Source organism: Dipodomys ordii, unplaced genomic scaffold (genome assembly GCF_000151885.1).
Source record: "Dipodomys ordii isolate 6190 unplaced genomic scaffold, Dord_2.0 Scaffold43, whole genome shotgun sequence".
Lineage (NCBI taxonomy): Eukaryota > Metazoa > Chordata > Mammalia > Rodentia > Heteromyidae > Dipodomys > Dipodomys ordii.
In genome coordinates, this window is record NW_012267259.1 from 17,268,954 (window position 1) to 17,288,402 (window position 19,449).

Genomic DNA, 19,449 nt, shown 5'->3' on the forward strand with positions numbered 1-19,449 from the left:
ACATGACACAACATTCCTCAAACTATCCAGGAAATCCCAGAAATGTCCTATTTAAGATGTAGCCTTGCGAGTTTTGCCAAATTCTGTCCTTTGTTTCTGGAATATTCACACAGATTATTTTATAAAAGAAAGGATAAGTTTTAAAGATGTCTATTACAGGAAAGCTACAGGGAAAAATACAATAATTTTGCTTGAAAAAAATAAGCAAATAATGTGGATACCTTAAATGGTTTAAGACCTTCAACTCTGTTTTTAGGATTCTCTTCACCAAATCATTTTGTCCTCTATGAGTTAAAGTAAACAAACTGAAAACCAAAATCTAGGTATTCTTGTAAAGAAAAAAAGCTTATTAAATGCAATAAAGTCAAATATATGTTTCAGTTTTAAAACACAAGGTAGCCAATTCAATGTGGCTTATTACCTCTGATAAGGATGTGCAATTTCAGTAGAAACATGCAAATTTACTAGTAAGGGAAACACACAGTGGGCTCGATTTCTATTTTAAGTGGAATACAAAGCAACCCCTCCTCTCCCTGTGAGGTTATCAAAACCAAATGCTTTTCCCACAGAGGGAAAATTACTTAATTAAAGTAGCTACTTGACTGAATCAAGGAGGAAAAATAGTGCATCTGAGGTTTTCACTATTCTCGTGTCTGGACACAGGTTGAAACACTAATTTATCATTAGGAAAAGAAAGCCTGCAAGGTCCCTGCTATGGTTCCGCTCACCACATTTTGATACAAGAGACACTTGTTATACCCATTTGAAGACGAGGAGACTATGGTTTCGCAAAATTAAGTAACTTCTTCACAGGGAAACAAGTCTGTATGACATGTAATTACCCAATATCCCGATTCTCATACCACACAGTCTCAGCAAACTTTCAAAAAATGCTCCACAGGAAAAAAGATGCCATCATAAAGCCAACAACTTTAACAACCCAAGGAACTGATGCAAATGAAATAAATAAATAACCATGTCCATTCCCCAAAAGGAAGTAGATTTTGTTAATCTCTTCTAATACATCTTATAATTCTTTTTAACTCCCATTCTTGCATTATATTTAAAAAGTAGTAAACTATGTTAGGGTTTTCACTTCATCGCACCCAAAGCTAAGGAAAATCCAGCCAGGAAAAAACAGAAGAAGCGGCCAGTCTTCGGCCACCAGCTCCCGAGTACATGCTTTAAAGTCCTGATGGACTGTGATACTGTGCTACAAATGGCCATCCCATCACCACAAGCCTTGTGCCGTAACAATACCAAGAAGTGTTTACATTGCCAATGACAAAAACGTGTCGGCCCCTCCGCTAAAGCAAAGAGAAAATGATAAACAGAATAATATATAACCTAGTAAAACGGTCAGATTATCATCTCTCCTCAGCGAGTCATTCCGACGCATTCTCTTTTTAATCAATCACAAAGAGCTGGGGCTGACACGATGATTTATAGAACGGGACGTGGAAACTTCCCAACACACACACCATTTCTAGTCATAGCTGTTTGCCAAGTCATGCTAATATGGAAGGCAAAACCCTTGGCTTTAGATGCAAAGCAAATAAATTTAGCTAACAATTTAAGGAACAGATTTTTTGGGGGGGGGTTCCGGTCGTGGGGCTTGAACTCTGGGCCTGAACGCTGTCGCTCAGCTCTTCAGCTCAAGGCTAGCGCTCTACCACTTGAGCCACAGCGCCACTTCCGGCTTTTTTCTTTTTGCTTATGTGGTGCTGAGGAATCAAACCCAGGGCCTCGAGCATGCAAGGCAAGTGCTCTACCACTGAGCCACCTTCCCAGCCCTAAGGAACAGATTTACAAATAAAATTTAATACCAATTGTTTAACCAAGTGATCTTCCCTTTATGTGACATTGAAAGAAAAAAGAAAACAGATACTGAGGCAATTATTGTGTTTTTCCCCACAACAAATGAAGATGAAATGTGTTGTCGTCTGAGAGACGCTATGCATGTTTTCAATGCTACTGGGTACTTTTATAACTAATCGGTATTCTGGACAGCACGTATCGCCCAAATCCTGTGGTTGCTGTCAAATGTGTCAATGGCCACGACACATTTATCATCTTAGGAGGATGTCACATGAATTTGGGAGCTAGCAATATCTCCTTTATTTGGAAAAGAACCAGAAAACCTCATTGTTTCCTTGATGCTAAAATGCACTCACCAACTACAAGTAGTGGTAAGGCAGGAAAGAGATGATTATATAGACATGGAGAAAAATATTTAAAAGCCATCCAAGTTGCCTTCTAATTTGACATTACCAAATGATTTACAGAGTGGAACCAGTTTATCCAATTTTACTTCCATTTCTTTTTTGTAATATCAAATGGAACCAGAATTCATTGCTGGTATGGCTCTTGCTTAAACTCTGTTACTAACTAGGCAAATATCAGAACCAATACTTATCACAGAATCATGGAATTTTGCTATTATAAGGATTCTTACAGCCTCTCTGCCAAAAATTACTTTGATTTTAATTATTATACATAATCCCTGCCAAACTCTGCTTACATTCTCCTTCTTGAATCCCATGTAATCTTCTTTATTAAACCAAAAGCCTTTTATATATAAAATTGAAAATTCTATTCTAACACATTTATAAGATATTTCTTTGTTGCTTTGTATGCCCCTCCCCCAGGGTATAACCCCTATTTTCACTGTATTTGATGTTGGCATAATTTGTGGAGGGGAAGGGAAAAAGCAAATTGTTTAAATAGGGATACAGGTGGACCAACTGCAACAATGAAATGTACAAGACGTTATATCGAAAATTCTATCCTCATTTCAAATATTCAACCAAATTGCAATACTTAACACCATGCAGGTTTAGTTTTATCCCACCTCAAATGACACTTCTTCAAATGTCTGAAGATTGTTACTATGAGTTTTGTTTGAGATGCCCATCAGTTTACTTTTTTGTGAGCTGTAGCTGAATGACAGACCTGTTAGGTGGGCTGAGATGCATAAGCCCTGGCCCTCCTAGAATCCAGGTTCCAATGGTAACTGTGATTTGCATCTGCATTATTCCAGCCTGGGCCTTCTTCTCTGGGCCAGGTCCCTAACCAGACACACCAACGCTCTCCCTACACCTTCTCTCTACCATCTATGTAAACATGAAAAGTTTGCTCATAGAAGTGTGTTTCTACACTCCAGGCCTCCACTTATTGATCTACTCTTCAGTGACTAATTTAAACCTGCTCTTTCTCTGTTTTTGCAGATTCTAAGAAGTCGAGACTGCTCACATGGTACTGATGTGAAAAGGAGTCAGTGGACATCATTCTTTCTGCTTAGCTAAAGCTGAGAGGCAGCACAGAGCAACGTTAAATTTGCACAGAACTCAAAGCAGCTGTTTAGCACATCCGTTGTGCAGTCACCGGGTTCCTTGCAGATGCTCAGAGGAGCCGCTGGAAGTTTAACTGATGCTTTGATAGGCACTTCTCATAAACTGCTAGGAACTCTGTAAAAATAGAAGCCTACGGAGGCAGCAATTCCAGGTCCCTGCCTTCTCTACAGCATGCCAAGCACTTCCTGTCCTCTAACCTTTAACTGAACAGAGAAAGCCTGTCACAATGGAACCATCTTGGTACAACTCTGCAGGAGACTTCCCCTTTGAGTCACAGAATGCCAAACTCTGAAACAGACAGGTACACTTGCATTGTTGCTCCAAGACTAGACAAAAGACAGCTAGCTATTTACCAGCTGGCAAGAAGAGGTGTGTGTTTACACTGGCAGAGCAACCTTCCCTTTAACACAGCGGTGACAGGAGGCTGCACACACACTTCCCATCTATAAAAAGTCTCGCAGTTATTCTTAGAGGTAAAGAAAAATGGAAGGCACTTCTATGTGAATGCACATACTCTGCAAGAAAGCATAATCAAATAAAATATAGCTCTCATCATCTGTGCATATACTCATGGTCTCATGCATGTTACAAATAACTTTTAAAAGGAAAGGAGAGAAGAGAAAGGGAAGAAGGAAAGGAAAGAGAAGGGTAAGCAAGGAAGGAGGAAAGGGAGGAAAGAGCATAAAGAAAGGAAAAGAAAAGAAAAATGTAAAGGAAGGGAGGGAAGAGAGGGGAGATGAAGAAAGGGAGGAAAAAAGGAAGGAAGAAAAAAGTGGGAAAGATGGGGTAGGCAGAAGGGAAGGAGGGAGGGAGGGAGGAAGGAAGGAAGGAAGAAGGGAGGGAGGGAAGGAAGGAAGGAAGGAAAGAAGGAAGGAAGGAAGGAAGGAAGGAAGGAAGGAAGGAAGGAAGGAAGGAAGGAAGAAAGGATAGGAGTTATAAAATAACATTTTCAATGCATTGGCCTGCCTCTGATTCAGGCCCAGATTCTATTCAGTGTGGTATAAACGCAGCGTGTTTATAGTGCTTAAAATCAAGATGATCGACATAAAAGCTGGATTTAGGTTATGAAACACAGTTGAATGGTAATGGCGGCCACCCAATCCCGCAGGGACAGGAGGCGGTTACAGAGCCAGGGTCCCCTTCCTAGGGGGACTGGCTCCCTTGCCGTGTCACCTCACGCTCCTGCATTATCACACCTGTGTTTTAGACTCGATGTCACTCCTGCCCATTTCTTCCACAGATGGGTGTTGAGGTTAGCAAACAAGCTGCAGATCTGACCAGAGGAGAAAGGGGAGAGGAAAACACGTCTGCCTCACGCACAGCTGGGCGTAACTCATTCCCATCTACTTTTCAGAGGTAGGCTTACTTTAGAGACCCCATCTGGATTGTCAAGCGATTCTTAGCACACTGTAGATCGTGGCACAGAGAGTTAGGATGAACCAGGGAGGACAAGATGCATCTCAAGGCCCAAAGGAAAGCACAGCCATGACAGACGTGAGCACACACAGTCGGAGCATGCCCGGCTGCTTCACAAACATGGCGCATTTCCATGCGCGTCCAGGCCACTGGCATCTGTGCGTCAAGACTGACCTTGGATCGTGGAGGAGCTCTGATGTACCACTTGCAGTCCACGGCCTCGCTGGCAGTAGCTTTGCCTTCTTTGAGAATTTGTACGGACTCCACAATGCCTTCAGAGCCGCCCATCTCAAACTCACACACTAAATATAAGATGCCAAACAAACACACAAAGATGGAGCTTGAATAATAAGCCAAAGGTATGCTTCACAGAAGAACACAAAGACCTCCGATTTTTACCAACCTGGTAATGGTTTCAAAACTCCAAGGTCCTTAAAGTCAGGATCTTAAAAATTGAAAGAAAGACAATGATTAGTCCTAGTCTGCATTTCTCTCTTAAAATGATGTTGAAGATTACATCATCAAATTATCCAGGAATACATGTTAGGAAAACACTTTAGGGCAAGTTAAATGATAAGGGATAAAATGCATGGTAGTACTGGAGCAGAAAGAGTAAACATATGACAGTGCTTTACTACTGCGTCTTTCTCAGTACAAAGAGATAGCGTTGAAGAACTTCCAATGTAATTTATGAATCTAATCATCCAACATATTAACATGTACAGATTGCTTGTGTCCACAAATAGATTTTTATTTATCTGTTATGGGGCTTGAACCAGGCATAACCTCTGTCCCTGAGCTCTTTTGCTCAAGGCTAATGCTCTACCCACCTCGAACCACAGCACCAATTCCAGTTTTCTGGTGGTTCATTAGAGGTAAGAGTCTCATGGACTTGTCTGCTTGCTGCCTTCGAACCATGATCCTCAGATCTCAGCCTCCTGAGTAGCTAGGATGACAGGCGTGAGCCCCCAGCCACAAAATAGCTCTTATTTTTGGGGGGGTCCAGTCATGGGGCCTGAACTCTGGGCCTGGGCACTGTCCCTCAGCTCTTCAGCTCAAGGCTAGCGCTCTACCACTTGAGCCACAGCGCCACTTCCGGCTTTTTTCTTTTTTCTTATGTGGTGCTGAGGAATCGAACCCAGGGCCTCAGGCTTGCAAGGCAAGCGCTCTACCACTGAGCCACCTTCCCAGCCCCAAAATAGCTCTTTCTATAAGAGGTACCCATAGGTCAATCAATTTAGTGTCTATGTCCATGTATTCTATTTCGATTCTTTTCCAAAAGGCTCTTGTACATTATTGAAACCATTTTCACCTGAAATCCTGGAGGCACAAAAGCGCAGTCCCCTCCTCCTGTGCTTGAATGAACTGCTCTGTTTTTGTCATTTCTTCATTCCATACCATGCTGGCTTCCAAGAAGTCTGTACATTTCTACTTTGCAAACTCAGAATCTGTTTTTAACCTAAATTTCTTCTCAACGGACCAAGGCTCAGTTAGCTGTCATTATCTGCTCATTGCCATCATGAGTCTCCCAAGTATCTAACTTAATTTAAGCCAAAAACAGTCACCTCATCCCACCTCCTAGAATTGATGTTAAGCCAGCTATGAACAAACACAATGTACACATGACCTTGAAAGACTAGCAGCCAATGTCAGGCCTATGTGGGCCTGAGCAGGAACTTCCTGCATAGAGAGAGCAGCCCCACACAGCTTTCCAGACTCCTGTTGTGGGTCATGTGAATTTGGACCCTTTGAAATCAATTTTAGTGGTCTACTTTTGATGCAGACAGTGTAAGAAGACACAAGGATAATCCTAGTCCTGGGGTTTCACTGCTTCTATGATATGCAACGAAAAGGGAATGGTGAACTCAGTGTGCAATTCCTATTGTGTAATTAGCTATGAGTAACGAATTTTGTGGAGTTAGAGAGATGTTAAGCCACTGCAAAAAGTAATAGGATTGCAGGGTGGAAGGATATGTTTCCAGGAGAAGTAGCTCTAGACCTGACGTCTGTGTGAGTGTGTCTGTGGGTCTAAGGATGTCTGTCTTTGCATCTGTGCAAGGGATGCACCAGCCTTGGAAATGGAGGCTGTGTTGTGTTCACGAAGTTATTTCCACTAAAGAAAACATGGTTGAGTTTTGTTTCTTTTTCAAATACTGGTGCACACTAATCTGTTGACTGGCATACTGCCTCTTAGTTATATCAGCTACTTCTGTTTAGTTAATTATATGACACCCAGAAATTCATTCATAAAATTTGAATTATGAAACAAAATTACTCTCATGACTCTTCTTAAAGTGGTTCTTTTATTTTTATGGGGAAAAAGGGGAAGAAAAAAATTTAAAAATCCTGCAAGCAACTTCTATAAGATCACAGAAATGAGGATCATTTAGATCAAGATATTTCACAGTGGAAATATTTTTCCCTTCATATGAATAGGTAAGCAATTGGTCATTCCTTCAGTAAATATGAATTTAATATCCACTATGTGAGAAAAAGAGTTCTGTTTCTTATAGGACTACTCACATATTTGTTACCATTAATCATCTCATTGTTAGTGAAAAACTGAGTTCAGACCTTCTTCTTTATTTTTGTATTAATCCTTTGGTCCTAGGAATATAGATTTGTTACTCAGTATAGTATATTCCTTTTGCTATTTGATCTTCTGTGTAATTATAGCTATAATCAAGACACTACCACCTTTTCATATTAGAATGTTTCAGCTGTATATGGCTGTCCCTGGAATTTTTGTGGAAATGTAGTTGGTATTCTATTTGCTAGGCTGAAGGCTAACATTTGTCATTTTTATAATGCATGCCAGACAAGATTGAGATAAATGCCAGTTCTGGGAAATGAAAATTTATTTTTGTTTTTGTATTAGTAGTGATAGTTCTAATGGTTTAAAAAAATACTGTAGGAAAAATTTCTCTTCTCTATTCCATTTACATCCATCTCCAGTGTTACCACAAATAGACTGATCATGTGACTCACAAAAGAACAACAACCAAACACATTTTTGAAACAGTCTAAATTGAATTTGAGTATAAAGTTTGATTAATTGCTCAAGGTCATTTGGGGTCAATGATATAAATAAGCAGGCAGACAGACAATAACAACATGCCTAATAACAAATGTTCTTTCTTGGGAGGCCCATAAAGAAAACTGCAAAGATACAGAGAAGATCATCATAGCTCGGGACAAAGATAACACCAAATTTGTGAAGCATTCCACGAGCTTCATCAAGTCCTCTATTTTCTAAATATCTCCCCAAATCTGCTTTCTACAAAGCAACACCAATAAACTTTATATATATATCTATATAAATGAAATCACGTCATTGGCCTGTCTTTGCATGGTGCCTGGAATGAGACCACAATTGTCTCTGTGCTCTGACCTCCAGGCACAGGGCCCCGCTTTCTCCTTCCCTTCCTTCCCTTCACACTCAGCCACGTCTGTTTTAGACCATCAAGACTCATCCATCAGCATCACCTTAAACTCTGCAGTACTTGCCCCTGGCCCGCAGGTAGTCACATAGCTTGGTCCTTTCCATTCTTCAGTGGTGCGCTCCAATGTTATATTCTCAAATATATCCTCAAATGTTATACGCTCTTCTTTTTTTTTTTTTTTTGGCGGTTGTGGGGCTTGAACTCTGGGCCTGGGCGCTGTCCCTCAGCTCTTCAGCTCAAGGCGAGCGCTCTACCACTTGAGCTACAGCGCCACTTCCTTATACGCTCTTCTTGAAAATCTTCCCTACTTCCCCCTTTCTTTTCTTCCTCACAGTTCTTACTGCAATTTCCACTCATTTTGCTATTTCCTTCCTTAGTAGTAAAGACTGGCCATCCACTCCCAGAGTTCCATAAAGCTGTCAGATCTGCCCAACGAGAGGCCTTGTCTGTCTGTTCAGGACTTACAGCATGGTACGTGCACAGTAAGTGTCACTGAATTAAACCTGTTTTTTTTTTCTACCTACTCAACATAGTTACTTTGTTCCAGGATGATTTCCTATGCCTTCATATCCAAATCAGTTTCTGGACTGTACTTAAGTTTGTCCAATCCAAAGCTCTTCACAGTAAATATGTCACTGTAGAAATCATACCGAGGACCACCACTGCCTTCCAGTTGCTTCCCAGGAAGCAGGGAGATTTCAGCATTCTACTAGGACCACGTGGTCATCACGCAGCTCTTGCCAGGGTAGGGATGAAAGGGTAACCTGCAGTGTAGAAGGGCTTCTAAATTCTCCACATTCTCTCTCTCCCTCTCCCTCTCCCCCCCCTCCTCTCTCTCCTCTGAAGATTTCACTTAGGGCCTTAAGCCATGCTTCTGGCCCCAGACTCAGATTATTTATTTATTTAATTACTTTGTATGTATAGAGAAAGACGAGTTCCATTGACTCACTCTGTGAATCTTGTCTCTGGTCCATGTTTACATATACCAACACACAGTCATCTTCAATGATATGCGATTACTGGGTTTTAGAAATTTTTAAATCATATCAAAACTGTTATTCTCCTTAAAGGCGACCCTTTCATAGACCTAAAGGTCAAACTCTCACTGGCGCATGGCAGTTTGTGTGTGAGCACCCATGTTTGCTCAGAAACACAACCAGCTTTCCTACTGCTGCTGTCAGCACAAGAGCGCTAATTCTAGCTAATGGATGGTCTGCTTGTGTTTGCAAGGCTGTGCTTCAAGTTTAGAGGGCTTTGTAATACACATGCACAGACTTTCAGGAATGACCTCAGCTTGCTTCCAGTGATTTTATTGGAAACTCAAGGATATTCCCAGTTCTCAGAATAATCCCTATAATGCCACTGTAGCCCAATATACTGTTATTTGGAAACATCTAAAAATACTTTTTTTTTCAGGTCTTGCTGCTTGAATTCAGGGCCTGGGCACTGTCCCCGAGTCTCTTGGTGCTAAAGGCTAGCACCACTTGAGCCTCAGCACCACTTCCAACTTTCTTTTCTTCCTGCCTGCCTTCCTTCCTTCCTTTGTTTCCTTCCCTCCTTTCTTTCCTTCTTTCTTTCTTTTTGAGTAGTTTATTGTAGATAAAAGTCTCATGGATACTTTTCTGCCTCAGCTGGCTTCAAACCATAATTCTCAGATCTCAACCTCCTGAGTAGTTACAATTACAGGCTTAAGCCAACTGCCTGGCTTCCAAAAAAAATTTTGGAATTTCCCTCATATCCTAGTAAGTACTAGGTGTACTTTTTGTGTCCTGTTTTGTAAGTCAGTCCATCCATGCACCTAGTCTCATATTTATCTATGTAATTCATACCTTTAAGTGCATTTAGATTAAGTTTAAATTATAACCATTCTAAAAATATACTTTTACATATTTACACTTAAATAAACAGACTTCTGCCACATTTCTTTTCTGGTTAAGAATGGACATTTGTTTTAGGGGAGTTCCCCAGCCCCATGGTTACCCTGTGTTTTCTTAAGGGCAGAAAGAAGATGACAATGAGATTTGAGTGGGCTTCTTGTTGATAGATGACAGGGATGGGGAGGAAGATGAAAACACAGAAAAATCTATTGCCCTGCCAACACTATGGAAGGCAGTCACAATTCCATTAGGATTTACATGGAGAAAGTATCTTGTAAAAGTTTTATTTGGGCAGTATGTTCTCAGCATTATTTTGAGACAGGAAACCAAGTTCTGCAAAACAAGAACCACCACCAAGCCCTGGATATGTTACATGTAGACATCCTTCCTTTTTCTTAAGGGCAAATATCACTTTTGGACATAAGACAGTGAAGCTACTGAAGCAGGCTCTTCTGCTGCCCAGGAAGACTGGAGCTGAGGGCATGCTGGACAGAGGCACGAGACGAGCCAGGCCCGTCCAAGCACCCTGTCCCGCTGAACTGAAAGCGTCATCTGAGTCAGATGTTTTCTGAAACCTCATGGACAGATATGGAGACGTGATTGGATGCCTCAGTGTTTTCTGGACTTGGACCCGCATCAGCACGAGTTAATCATCAAGAAGCATCTTTTATGAGCAGATTGGGTAATTAATGCAGACAGGCTGTGCTGAAATATTTAAATTGCTGGATGGCTTTCACATCTTATGCTGAGACTAGAACCTACGCTGGGTTGACATTTGCAGCGCTGGTGCAAAGGCAGAGGTGGTTAAAACTGACGCTGCCTGGCAAGGAGTCGGAAGAGCAGCATAAAATCTTTGCCTGTGGTATATTCCACTGTCACCGGTGGCCTAGGTAAGTTTACTTAAAATCTCCTTGATGAAGCAGGAAAAATGATTTTCAGTACCTTAAGAAGAAATGTCTACTCAGATAGGAAGAAATATTAATTATGTATATTTTTGTGTTACTAGGGTTTGATGTCAGATTCTTGTGCTTGCTAGGCTAGGACTCTACCCTGACAACCTGTAACTGAGTCATTTTTGCTTTGGTTATTCTTTTTTCCAGATAGAATCATAGGTTTTGACCAGGCATGACCCTGAGCAGTGATTCTACTATCCAATCCTGAATATCTAGGATTATAGGACATAAGCCATCATACCCAGTTTGTTTATGGAAACAGGGTCTTGCTTACTTTTTGGCCAGTTGACATTTAGCTATGATTCTCATGATTTCGACCTCCTTAGTTGCTGGAATTGAAGGCATGCAACACTGTACCCAGCTACAAAAGGCACCACTGCTGCAGATGAACGCATATGGTAGGCTGGTTTTCTTCAGAATGAGCTCTTTCCAAGTAGCTGAGCTGCCAGCTTTATTGCATGGAGCATCATTTTTGTTTGAAAGATAAAATTGCAATTATTCAGATTTAGATATTTGGCAGACATTTTCTTGAAAATGAACAAAACTAATGTGCTGACTTTAAGGAAAACAATCGACCATACTGCCAATGAGAAAATCCAAATTTCAATTGAAGGGAATTTGTTTGTCACAATGCAATGTGCTTGACAACTTCCCAATACTTAAAAATATTTAAATGAGATTGCTGTTGACATAAGCAAATATGATTTTGGCGATTCACAAAGATGTGTGTCAACATTTAGAAGTTGTGTAAAACAGTAATCCCCAAATTGCCAAATAATATGTGGATTTAAACAACTACCCACAGATAAAAGGGCTACTTGAAGAAGAAAATGCACTAACTTATTTTAATGTAACAAAATACAAAATAATTACGGATATATTTTTATCTTTTCTTTTTTTTCAAAATACATAGGACTTTAGTTGCATAGGCCAGTAAACCAAGTTGGCAAATCTTAGCAAAGCAGTCTAGCTCCAGGATTTCTAAAATAATACATGGTGTTTTTGAAAGTTTATATCCATATATTTAATAGCTTGGCTTTTCTGAAGATCTTCCAGAGGTCCTCACAGTGATCATTAGAAATGTGCTGAATGCACCTGGAGAAATTATATACACAGTGTTGTGCAAATATAACATTATAAACACATATCTACAGCTATATATAACATAATATATGAACATATATTCCTGAGGGCTTGTGATTCAAGTGAAAGTTAGGAACAAAATCTCAGGATTTCCTAAAGAAGTTTGAGTAGAATTGAGCCTCTAATTCTTTATGGAAGGGGTTTAATTTTGAAGTTTCCTCATATGCACACAGTATACTTGGAGCCTCAGAGCAATTTCTCCTTTCCATTAACTTTAGAAGAATTAAGCTTAACTGGGCTTTGATGAGCTTTGACAAATTAACCACTATTTTGTGCAAGGGCTATTCTCTTCCTTTCACTGCCTATTTGCCTCTACAAAGCTGGAGCCCTTCATCTTCTACTGTAACAATGAAGCAAGGAATAATTTTCTAATAAATCAGGTGTTACATTTGCAGAAGTATAAAATAATGCCATTCTTTACATCAATGTTTTAATATGTATGAATGTTATAATAGTAAAGCATGCATTTTAACACATATACAATTGAGTTACTGGTATAACTGTTGCATGATTTTAGATAAATATTTTACATGTCCTCATTTTGGAAGGTTAATATCGCAAGTATTGAATGGTACAGTCAGTTAACAACAGCACATGGAGGAAGGCTGTCCACATATTTTCACAGAGAACAGAATTTTAAGTCGAAAGAGCTTCAGAATTCCTACCCTGACTGAGTATCTCTTTACATCATTGCCCTTTCTCACAGAAGTCAAAGCTCAATTTACTAACTCAGGACTGCGCAATTAATGCTCTTATTCCTTAGTGTCAGGAATATACCACACACCATGCAGTAGAACTTTCTGGAAATTACTGTTAAACCAATCAACTATGACTGGGTACCTCAAAGCATCTTCATTTTATCAACAAAAAGCCTGGATGGGTAACAACTTTCTAAAAAAAAATCTCAATTTGCCTTTACCTAAAACAAAGCATCTTTGAGCAAATCATGAAATCCTTCTAGCAGTGGTTTTTCTTAATTTGGTTAACCAAAGAATCTTTTTGTCTAATCACAGAATACCGAATGCCTCCTATGGCACAACATTTAACAAGCAAATACAACTACTGCCACAAAACTACATCTCTAAACATCAATGTCATAAAAACCAGCTTTGGCACTTTGCTATGACTATAATGCAAAAGTCAACCACCTGACAAGATGTCGTACAGAATGGATGGTAAATCTTATCAACAAGTCCCGTAGTCTGTGACATCCATAATCCTGCCTTCCCCACCTAACTGTCTCACTGACAGCTGAAAGCAACGCCAGACCACAGCCTGTTATTTCCCGAGCTACTGTACAACCTCTACCCTGTATTAGGGTTCAGATAGCTGGTCAGAGACGTTTGAATGATCTCAGATATGTTACATCTTTCACTGAATGTATCACAAGTCCAATGCAAGCAAAAGGAAAATGTATTGGGGTGTTTCTTGTAATCTCTTCAAAATATTACGAAATAACATGCAATGGAAAACCATCTTGATCATAAGAAAAAAAGACCCAAATATTTGGGCAAAAATTAGTATGCATATTAACAAAGAAGATGCAATTTACGCTTTTTTGTTGTTTTAACATTCTTCAGTTTTGTTTGTAACCACCACCTTCTAGACCTTTCTCAAGGTAGAAACTACATGCATCGTATTTTTTAGGAAGCACAAGAGGTGGTGAAATAATTCTACATAAATGAAAATAACAGAAGTTTAAATGTATTTATATAACACGGCATAGTTGTGTGATGTTAATTCATATGCTTTTAAGTTGGTTAATTATAGATATCGTTTTTAAAGCTTGCTCAGCTGGTTGGTGACTGACACACCTGCTCTGTTCCCTTTCTACCCATCATTCCATGCTGCTCTCCTCTTGCCCAAGACCCACAGTTCTTCACTGATACGCACAAATCATGCGCTGAGGGGATCAGGGAGGGGAACTGCTGGAGCGTGAAGTCATCTACAGCTGATGGTGTGGATGTGCGTGAGGCTACACCTAAGCTCTGGGCCCCGAAGAGCAGGGCAGGAAGCAGCTGTGAATGAGTACAACATGAGAGTCCAGGAGCAAGGAACCTAGATGCCTGGGTGCCAAGCTAGCAGGTGGTTATGGAAGAGCCACAGAGTAGGATGACCTGGCGGTGCCACAGCAAGAAGTGTGGGTGGTGATGGTGTGTGCTAGTGTGTGTGTGCATGTGCGTGTGTATTTATGCACATGCATGTATAACACCATGTGTGAGTGTGCTTGTGTGCACAGGACAGAGCATTTCTGTGTGTCTTGTGTACTGTGGGAAGGAATTATTCTCTCACTATCCTCTTCCAGCCTACTTGGGTCACTGTAAGCTCAATAAACTATGTCAATGGAAATCAAGAAGCCAAACATATATAGGAAAGTGTTAGATCATTTTCAGAATTCTTCCCAAGTGCGAGCATCGCGAGGCCATCTTCCATGCGTCGGGCAGTAAATACGCTAAGTACCCAATGGGGCTGTGCACAACACGAAGTGTGGCTCTGTGACAAGGCCTGTCAGCTTCCAGTGAATTTGACGAGCTTGACTTCCTCCTAAATAGAGTTGGAACCACCTCTCGTTGGAAATGCTGGGGTTCTCTCTTGGCTCCAAGGGCACAGGGCTCCATGCCAGGCACCAGCCGCACACATGGCAGGTGGAGCCACCATGAACTGGAAGAGAAGAATAAGCCCAGAATGCGAACACCGCCACTGCTAACAGACTGGCATGCAGTGTGCCCAAGGGGCTTCTGGGAAAATCCAGAGGAACTCAAGGAGTTCTTGGCCTAGCACTCATTCCTGCCATTGGGAACTTACATTTTGCCTTCACAGTTCATCATCATGGCATTTTTCTTTTGTTTTGCTTTGGTATCAGAGATTAAGGCTCACACATATCCAACACATGCCCTGCACCTGAGCCTGGTCCCCCAGCACCCCACCACTACACAGACCTCTCAGGTAGGGGTGCTGACTAAGAATCACTGTGTTCTCACCCACGGACGCCAGCCCTCTTCTATAGAAGCTCAACACTATGCTTAGTGATGGAGGATTGAAATGACATGCCTATCAAGCAATGAAAACAATTCTAAAACATGTAACCAGATTATGTTAACCAAAATAGACTTAAAAGGAAAACCAAAATATGCAATCATAAAGTAGGTCAGATAATTAATTTCTCAGAGAAAAATTCATCCAAAACATTTAGTAGTGTGGATGTGTGTGTGTGTGTGTGTGTGTGTGTGTGTGTATAACTTGACAGAATTTCATCTTGTAAATCTTCAGTTGTTCCTCTTCTATTAAAAAACATTAGCTTGCCTTGATATAAAGTACTTAACAACTATCCTCTAGTTAATCAGTGGTATATAGATTTGCTACAATATAAAATATTATGTAAATTATCCTGAGGTTATATAATTCAGAATTTTAACTCGCAGTTGATAAAGGGAATAAATATTCTTTGATAAAATTACTTGAAAAATGATTGCTTCTTTATGAGCATCATTTACAAACCAATTTGTGTTATCATAACCTCATTGGCAACTCGTTGTTCTGCATGTACTTTCATTGATGACATTTAACTTTGGTCATTCATGAGTTCTTCAAACACCTGAGATTGGCTGGAGTAGTAATTCAGGAAAAACGGTAATACAATCCTGACGTGTTGTTCTCAGACAGACCAATAATGCTTGTCAATTGCTCAGATAGTCACTTAGCACATCCACTACAATATTTAGCATCAATATGCTAGCTTGTAAAGAGATCATAACCACTCAGCACAAAGGTCACAACAGTTTTACTGTAGGTAAGTAGACTAAATAGGTGAGAAAGGATTTTAAGAAGCATATGTTTAATGTCACATTTGCAACTTCAAATGTCTTTTGTAGATTGTGACTAACAGATAACTTAAATGCCTTCTTCCTCTTCCTCCACGGGAAGTAATCTTGGTTCGTGTCAAACAGAGAGAACAGAAAGGTTTAATCAGAAATTTCATTCCTTTTTCTGTTATTTTTTCTCATTTATGATTATAATTCAGAGAGTTTAACTGTCTGAAGCCAGTATTTTTAAGGATAATCTGTTGGCAAACAGATGGGGTCTGTGTCTGTTAGCTAGAGATGTAGCTGTGGTGAATTAAGATGGACTTGAGACACTTTTTGCCTCAGAGAAAAGAGTTTCTAGCAAGTCCAGCTGCTATCTCAGTGCAGGAGACTGGGCAGCATGACAAGTCCTGGGCTCGACAGCCGGGGTGCCGGGGCGTTGTGGTCTCCGCACCTCTCATTCACAGGGCTGGTAGACAGAAGAACGTCCCTCACCTGTATCCAAGTGCAACCATCCATAAGCAGCATAAGAGAAGCCTTGGAAGTGTTACTCGCGTGGCACACCTTCCCACTGGCATCCTTAAACACATACAATTTTGGAAATGACGTTGCATTGTAAAGGGGCTGCAGTGGTTCATTAGCCCTGGGATTGCTGCGTAAGACCCAGCTGTTTACTGCGAAATCTGTGGTCCCTTTGCTCCTTTTTCTGTCACTCCAACACAGAAGCACCGAAGGTGATTTCATTAAGAGGTGTGAAAATATCCCAGGCTCTCGCAGAGCCGTGGGCTCCAAATAGAAATCAATACCACCATTCCAGGCTCTGCTGTGATCAGAGGAAAGAACAGGTCTCTCTTGTTTAGCCCACCAGCAAAATTGATGAGATGTCTTCACCTATATGCCCTGAGATTTTTCTTTCCTTTTTTTGTGGTCAATTATGAGCCCTCTCCTGATTACCTGAGCTGAAAACTTAGAAGAAACAAAACATAAAAAGAAACCAACTCCACAAATTAACTCTACTACTTCCTTACAGTTGAAACAGAAAAACACCCAAGAACTTCTTGTCTCTCTGTGAAAGCTTAGATCCTCCCTCTCCCGGCCCCATCGTAGGCCCTGGGAATCCTGTCTCCCTGTCCTCAGCCCTCTCTCCTCTGGTGCTTGGGACACACCTGTGTTCTGCAGGCCTGAGCTGCTAGCTCTCAGCCCACTCAAGCTCCAGTGATCCAATACCCATGAGTCGGCTCGAAGGAGCAGTTCTGCTAATGGCTCCATGTGCTCAGGGCTGTCCTTCATGCTTTTCAAGGGCAGGTTCCAGCCCCACCCCCCACCATGTGCTCGTATACTCCAGCTGATGTTTTCACCTGTCAGGTTGGACTACTCAAACCTTTCCCTTCTTTCCTGAAATTCATTCTTCATGCTTTCTGTTCCATTCATCTGTATCTTCAGGTAGTGAAACTGGTATGAAATAACTGATTAAAAAATGATGGGTAAATAGAAAAGCAATTTATCAGAGGTCCTGATAGTTATTATTGTTAGAAGAAGTCATTAGTAGTAGTAGTAATGATGACCTTGGCTGTCATTTTCTCCAAGGAGTTGGGCATTTTGTAGATCACTCACGGGTCCAAGTGTGGAAACTCAGCCCTGAGACCTGAGCACACAGGCACGGCAGAGCCAGGCTCTCCCAACATGGCTCAGCCTTACAACTAGAACTGGGTCATCCTCACACCTTCTGGAGTCACTAAGCACAACCTGGCTGACGACTTCCACACTATTTACGCAGAAAACTCACTATGAGAAACACACAGGCGACACGAAAGGGAAGAACAAGAGATGCAGCAACTCGCACAAAGAAAACAGGCCAGGAATACCTGAACCCAGTGCCCAGATGGGACCCTGTCCTCCTCCAGGGCCTCCACACCGGCAGCGGCTTCATGGCTGTCCAGCCTGACATCACTGAGCATGTGTTTACCACGTCAGCATCAAAAAGTGCAAGCTTTCCGTTATTACTTCTGTTCCCTTTCCCCTCGGCTCCTATGTAGACCAGGCTGATCAGTAGGTTTCTAGCAACACTGGCTTTCCATTGCATGGGTCGAGGTTCTTCTCCATGCTTGCCCTTGTGCTGGACATCTCCTCCAGCCAGCGTGCTAGTGCGAGTCCTTCCCTTAACAAGGCCTGTCCCTGCCATGCATCACTTCTGAAATGAGCTTTTATTGTCTTTCTTGGGTTTCTGGGGGGTAAATCCTTCGTTCTTCCCTGCACGTCAGATTCCAGTCTCTCCAGAGTCTGCCTAGGATGCACGTAACGATTTCATAAACATCACTTGTTCCTAAACATGCAGGGCAAAGCCTCAAGTTCTCAGATGTGTGTCCCTACCAATGATAGACGATTTCTGCCCTCACTTTTCTCTTGGATACAAAAACCAAATCATAAATCGGTCATCTCATCCCCACAGCTGATCTTGTACTGCACAAAACGATCAGGTTAAGTCCTGAGGGCTTGATGACTCATCCCTCAGATACACACGCACTTCCCTACGGTTTTTCACTTTTTAAAATGTTTTAGGACAGGAGTGAGACTTGAACTCAAGTCCTCCTGTCATGAGGAGGTGCTCTCCTCCACCCCCACCCCCAGCCATGCTCTCCAGGCCCCTGAGTTTCACCTCTTTGTGTCCTAACTCAAGGCCTCTTCCAAGGCGAGCTGGCCCATGAGAACACGCTGTCTGAGGACTGCCCACTCCCAGCATTCGGTGGCCATTTCCAGCCCTTGCTCCAAAATTCACCTGAAATGTTAACAGGGAGCCACTTTGCTTCTTTTGTTACATGGTATGCTGTTTCAGCTCTTTAAAGAACTCAAATGCCTCTCTACTAAGTGGAACTTGCTTCATTTTCTCCAGTTCTACCTATACTCTAGCCATGTATTTTCATAGTAGCCAAAGTAGGAATTACACATCGGTGAGAATTTTAGAATTCTTATCTCACTCATAAGAAAGGATTTGAAATGTAGTACTTAATGCATCCAATTAGTTGACAGGTTAATTCTCAAACTCCAGTAAGACTACAATCCCAGATGAGCATGTTAAGATTCATCTTGTGGCAAGGTACTGGTGGCTCAACCCTCTAAACTTAGGTACACAGGAGGCTTAGGTCTGAGGATCATGGTTCAAAGCCAACCTGGGCAGAAAAGTCCCCATGAGACTGTTATCTACAAGCAACCACTCCCAAACTAGAAGTAGAGCTGTGGCTCCAAGTAGTAGAGCACTATCCTTGAGCAAAAGAGCTCAGGGACAGCGCCCAGGCTCTGAGTTCAAGCTCCACAACTGACAAAAAAATCCATCATGTGATTTGAAATGACAAAAATTAGGAATAGGATTAGAGTCAGGTGATACATTAACACACAGTTCTGAGAGCTACAATAGAGCAAGACACAGACTCAACCACTGAGGTAGCTGGATAGGAAGTGTACCC

At 41.4% G+C, this 19,449-nt stretch overlaps 1 protein-coding gene across 1 annotated transcript in view; it reads right to left on the reverse strand.

Moving 5' to 3' along the window:
- Neto1 (neuropilin (NRP) and tolloid (TLL)-like 1) overlaps nt 1–19,449 on the reverse strand; it is a 97,029-nt gene that overhangs the window by 23,124 nt on the left and 54,456 nt on the right. The window contains exons 5-6 of the mRNA XM_013018930.1: nt 5,173–5,214; nt 4,944–5,071 (exon numbers count right to left, since the gene is read on the reverse strand). Coding sequence (XP_012874384.1) covers nt 4,944–5,071; nt 5,173–5,214 — 170 coding nt within the window. The remainder of the gene's footprint in view (nt 1–4,943; nt 5,072–5,172; nt 5,215–19,449) is intronic.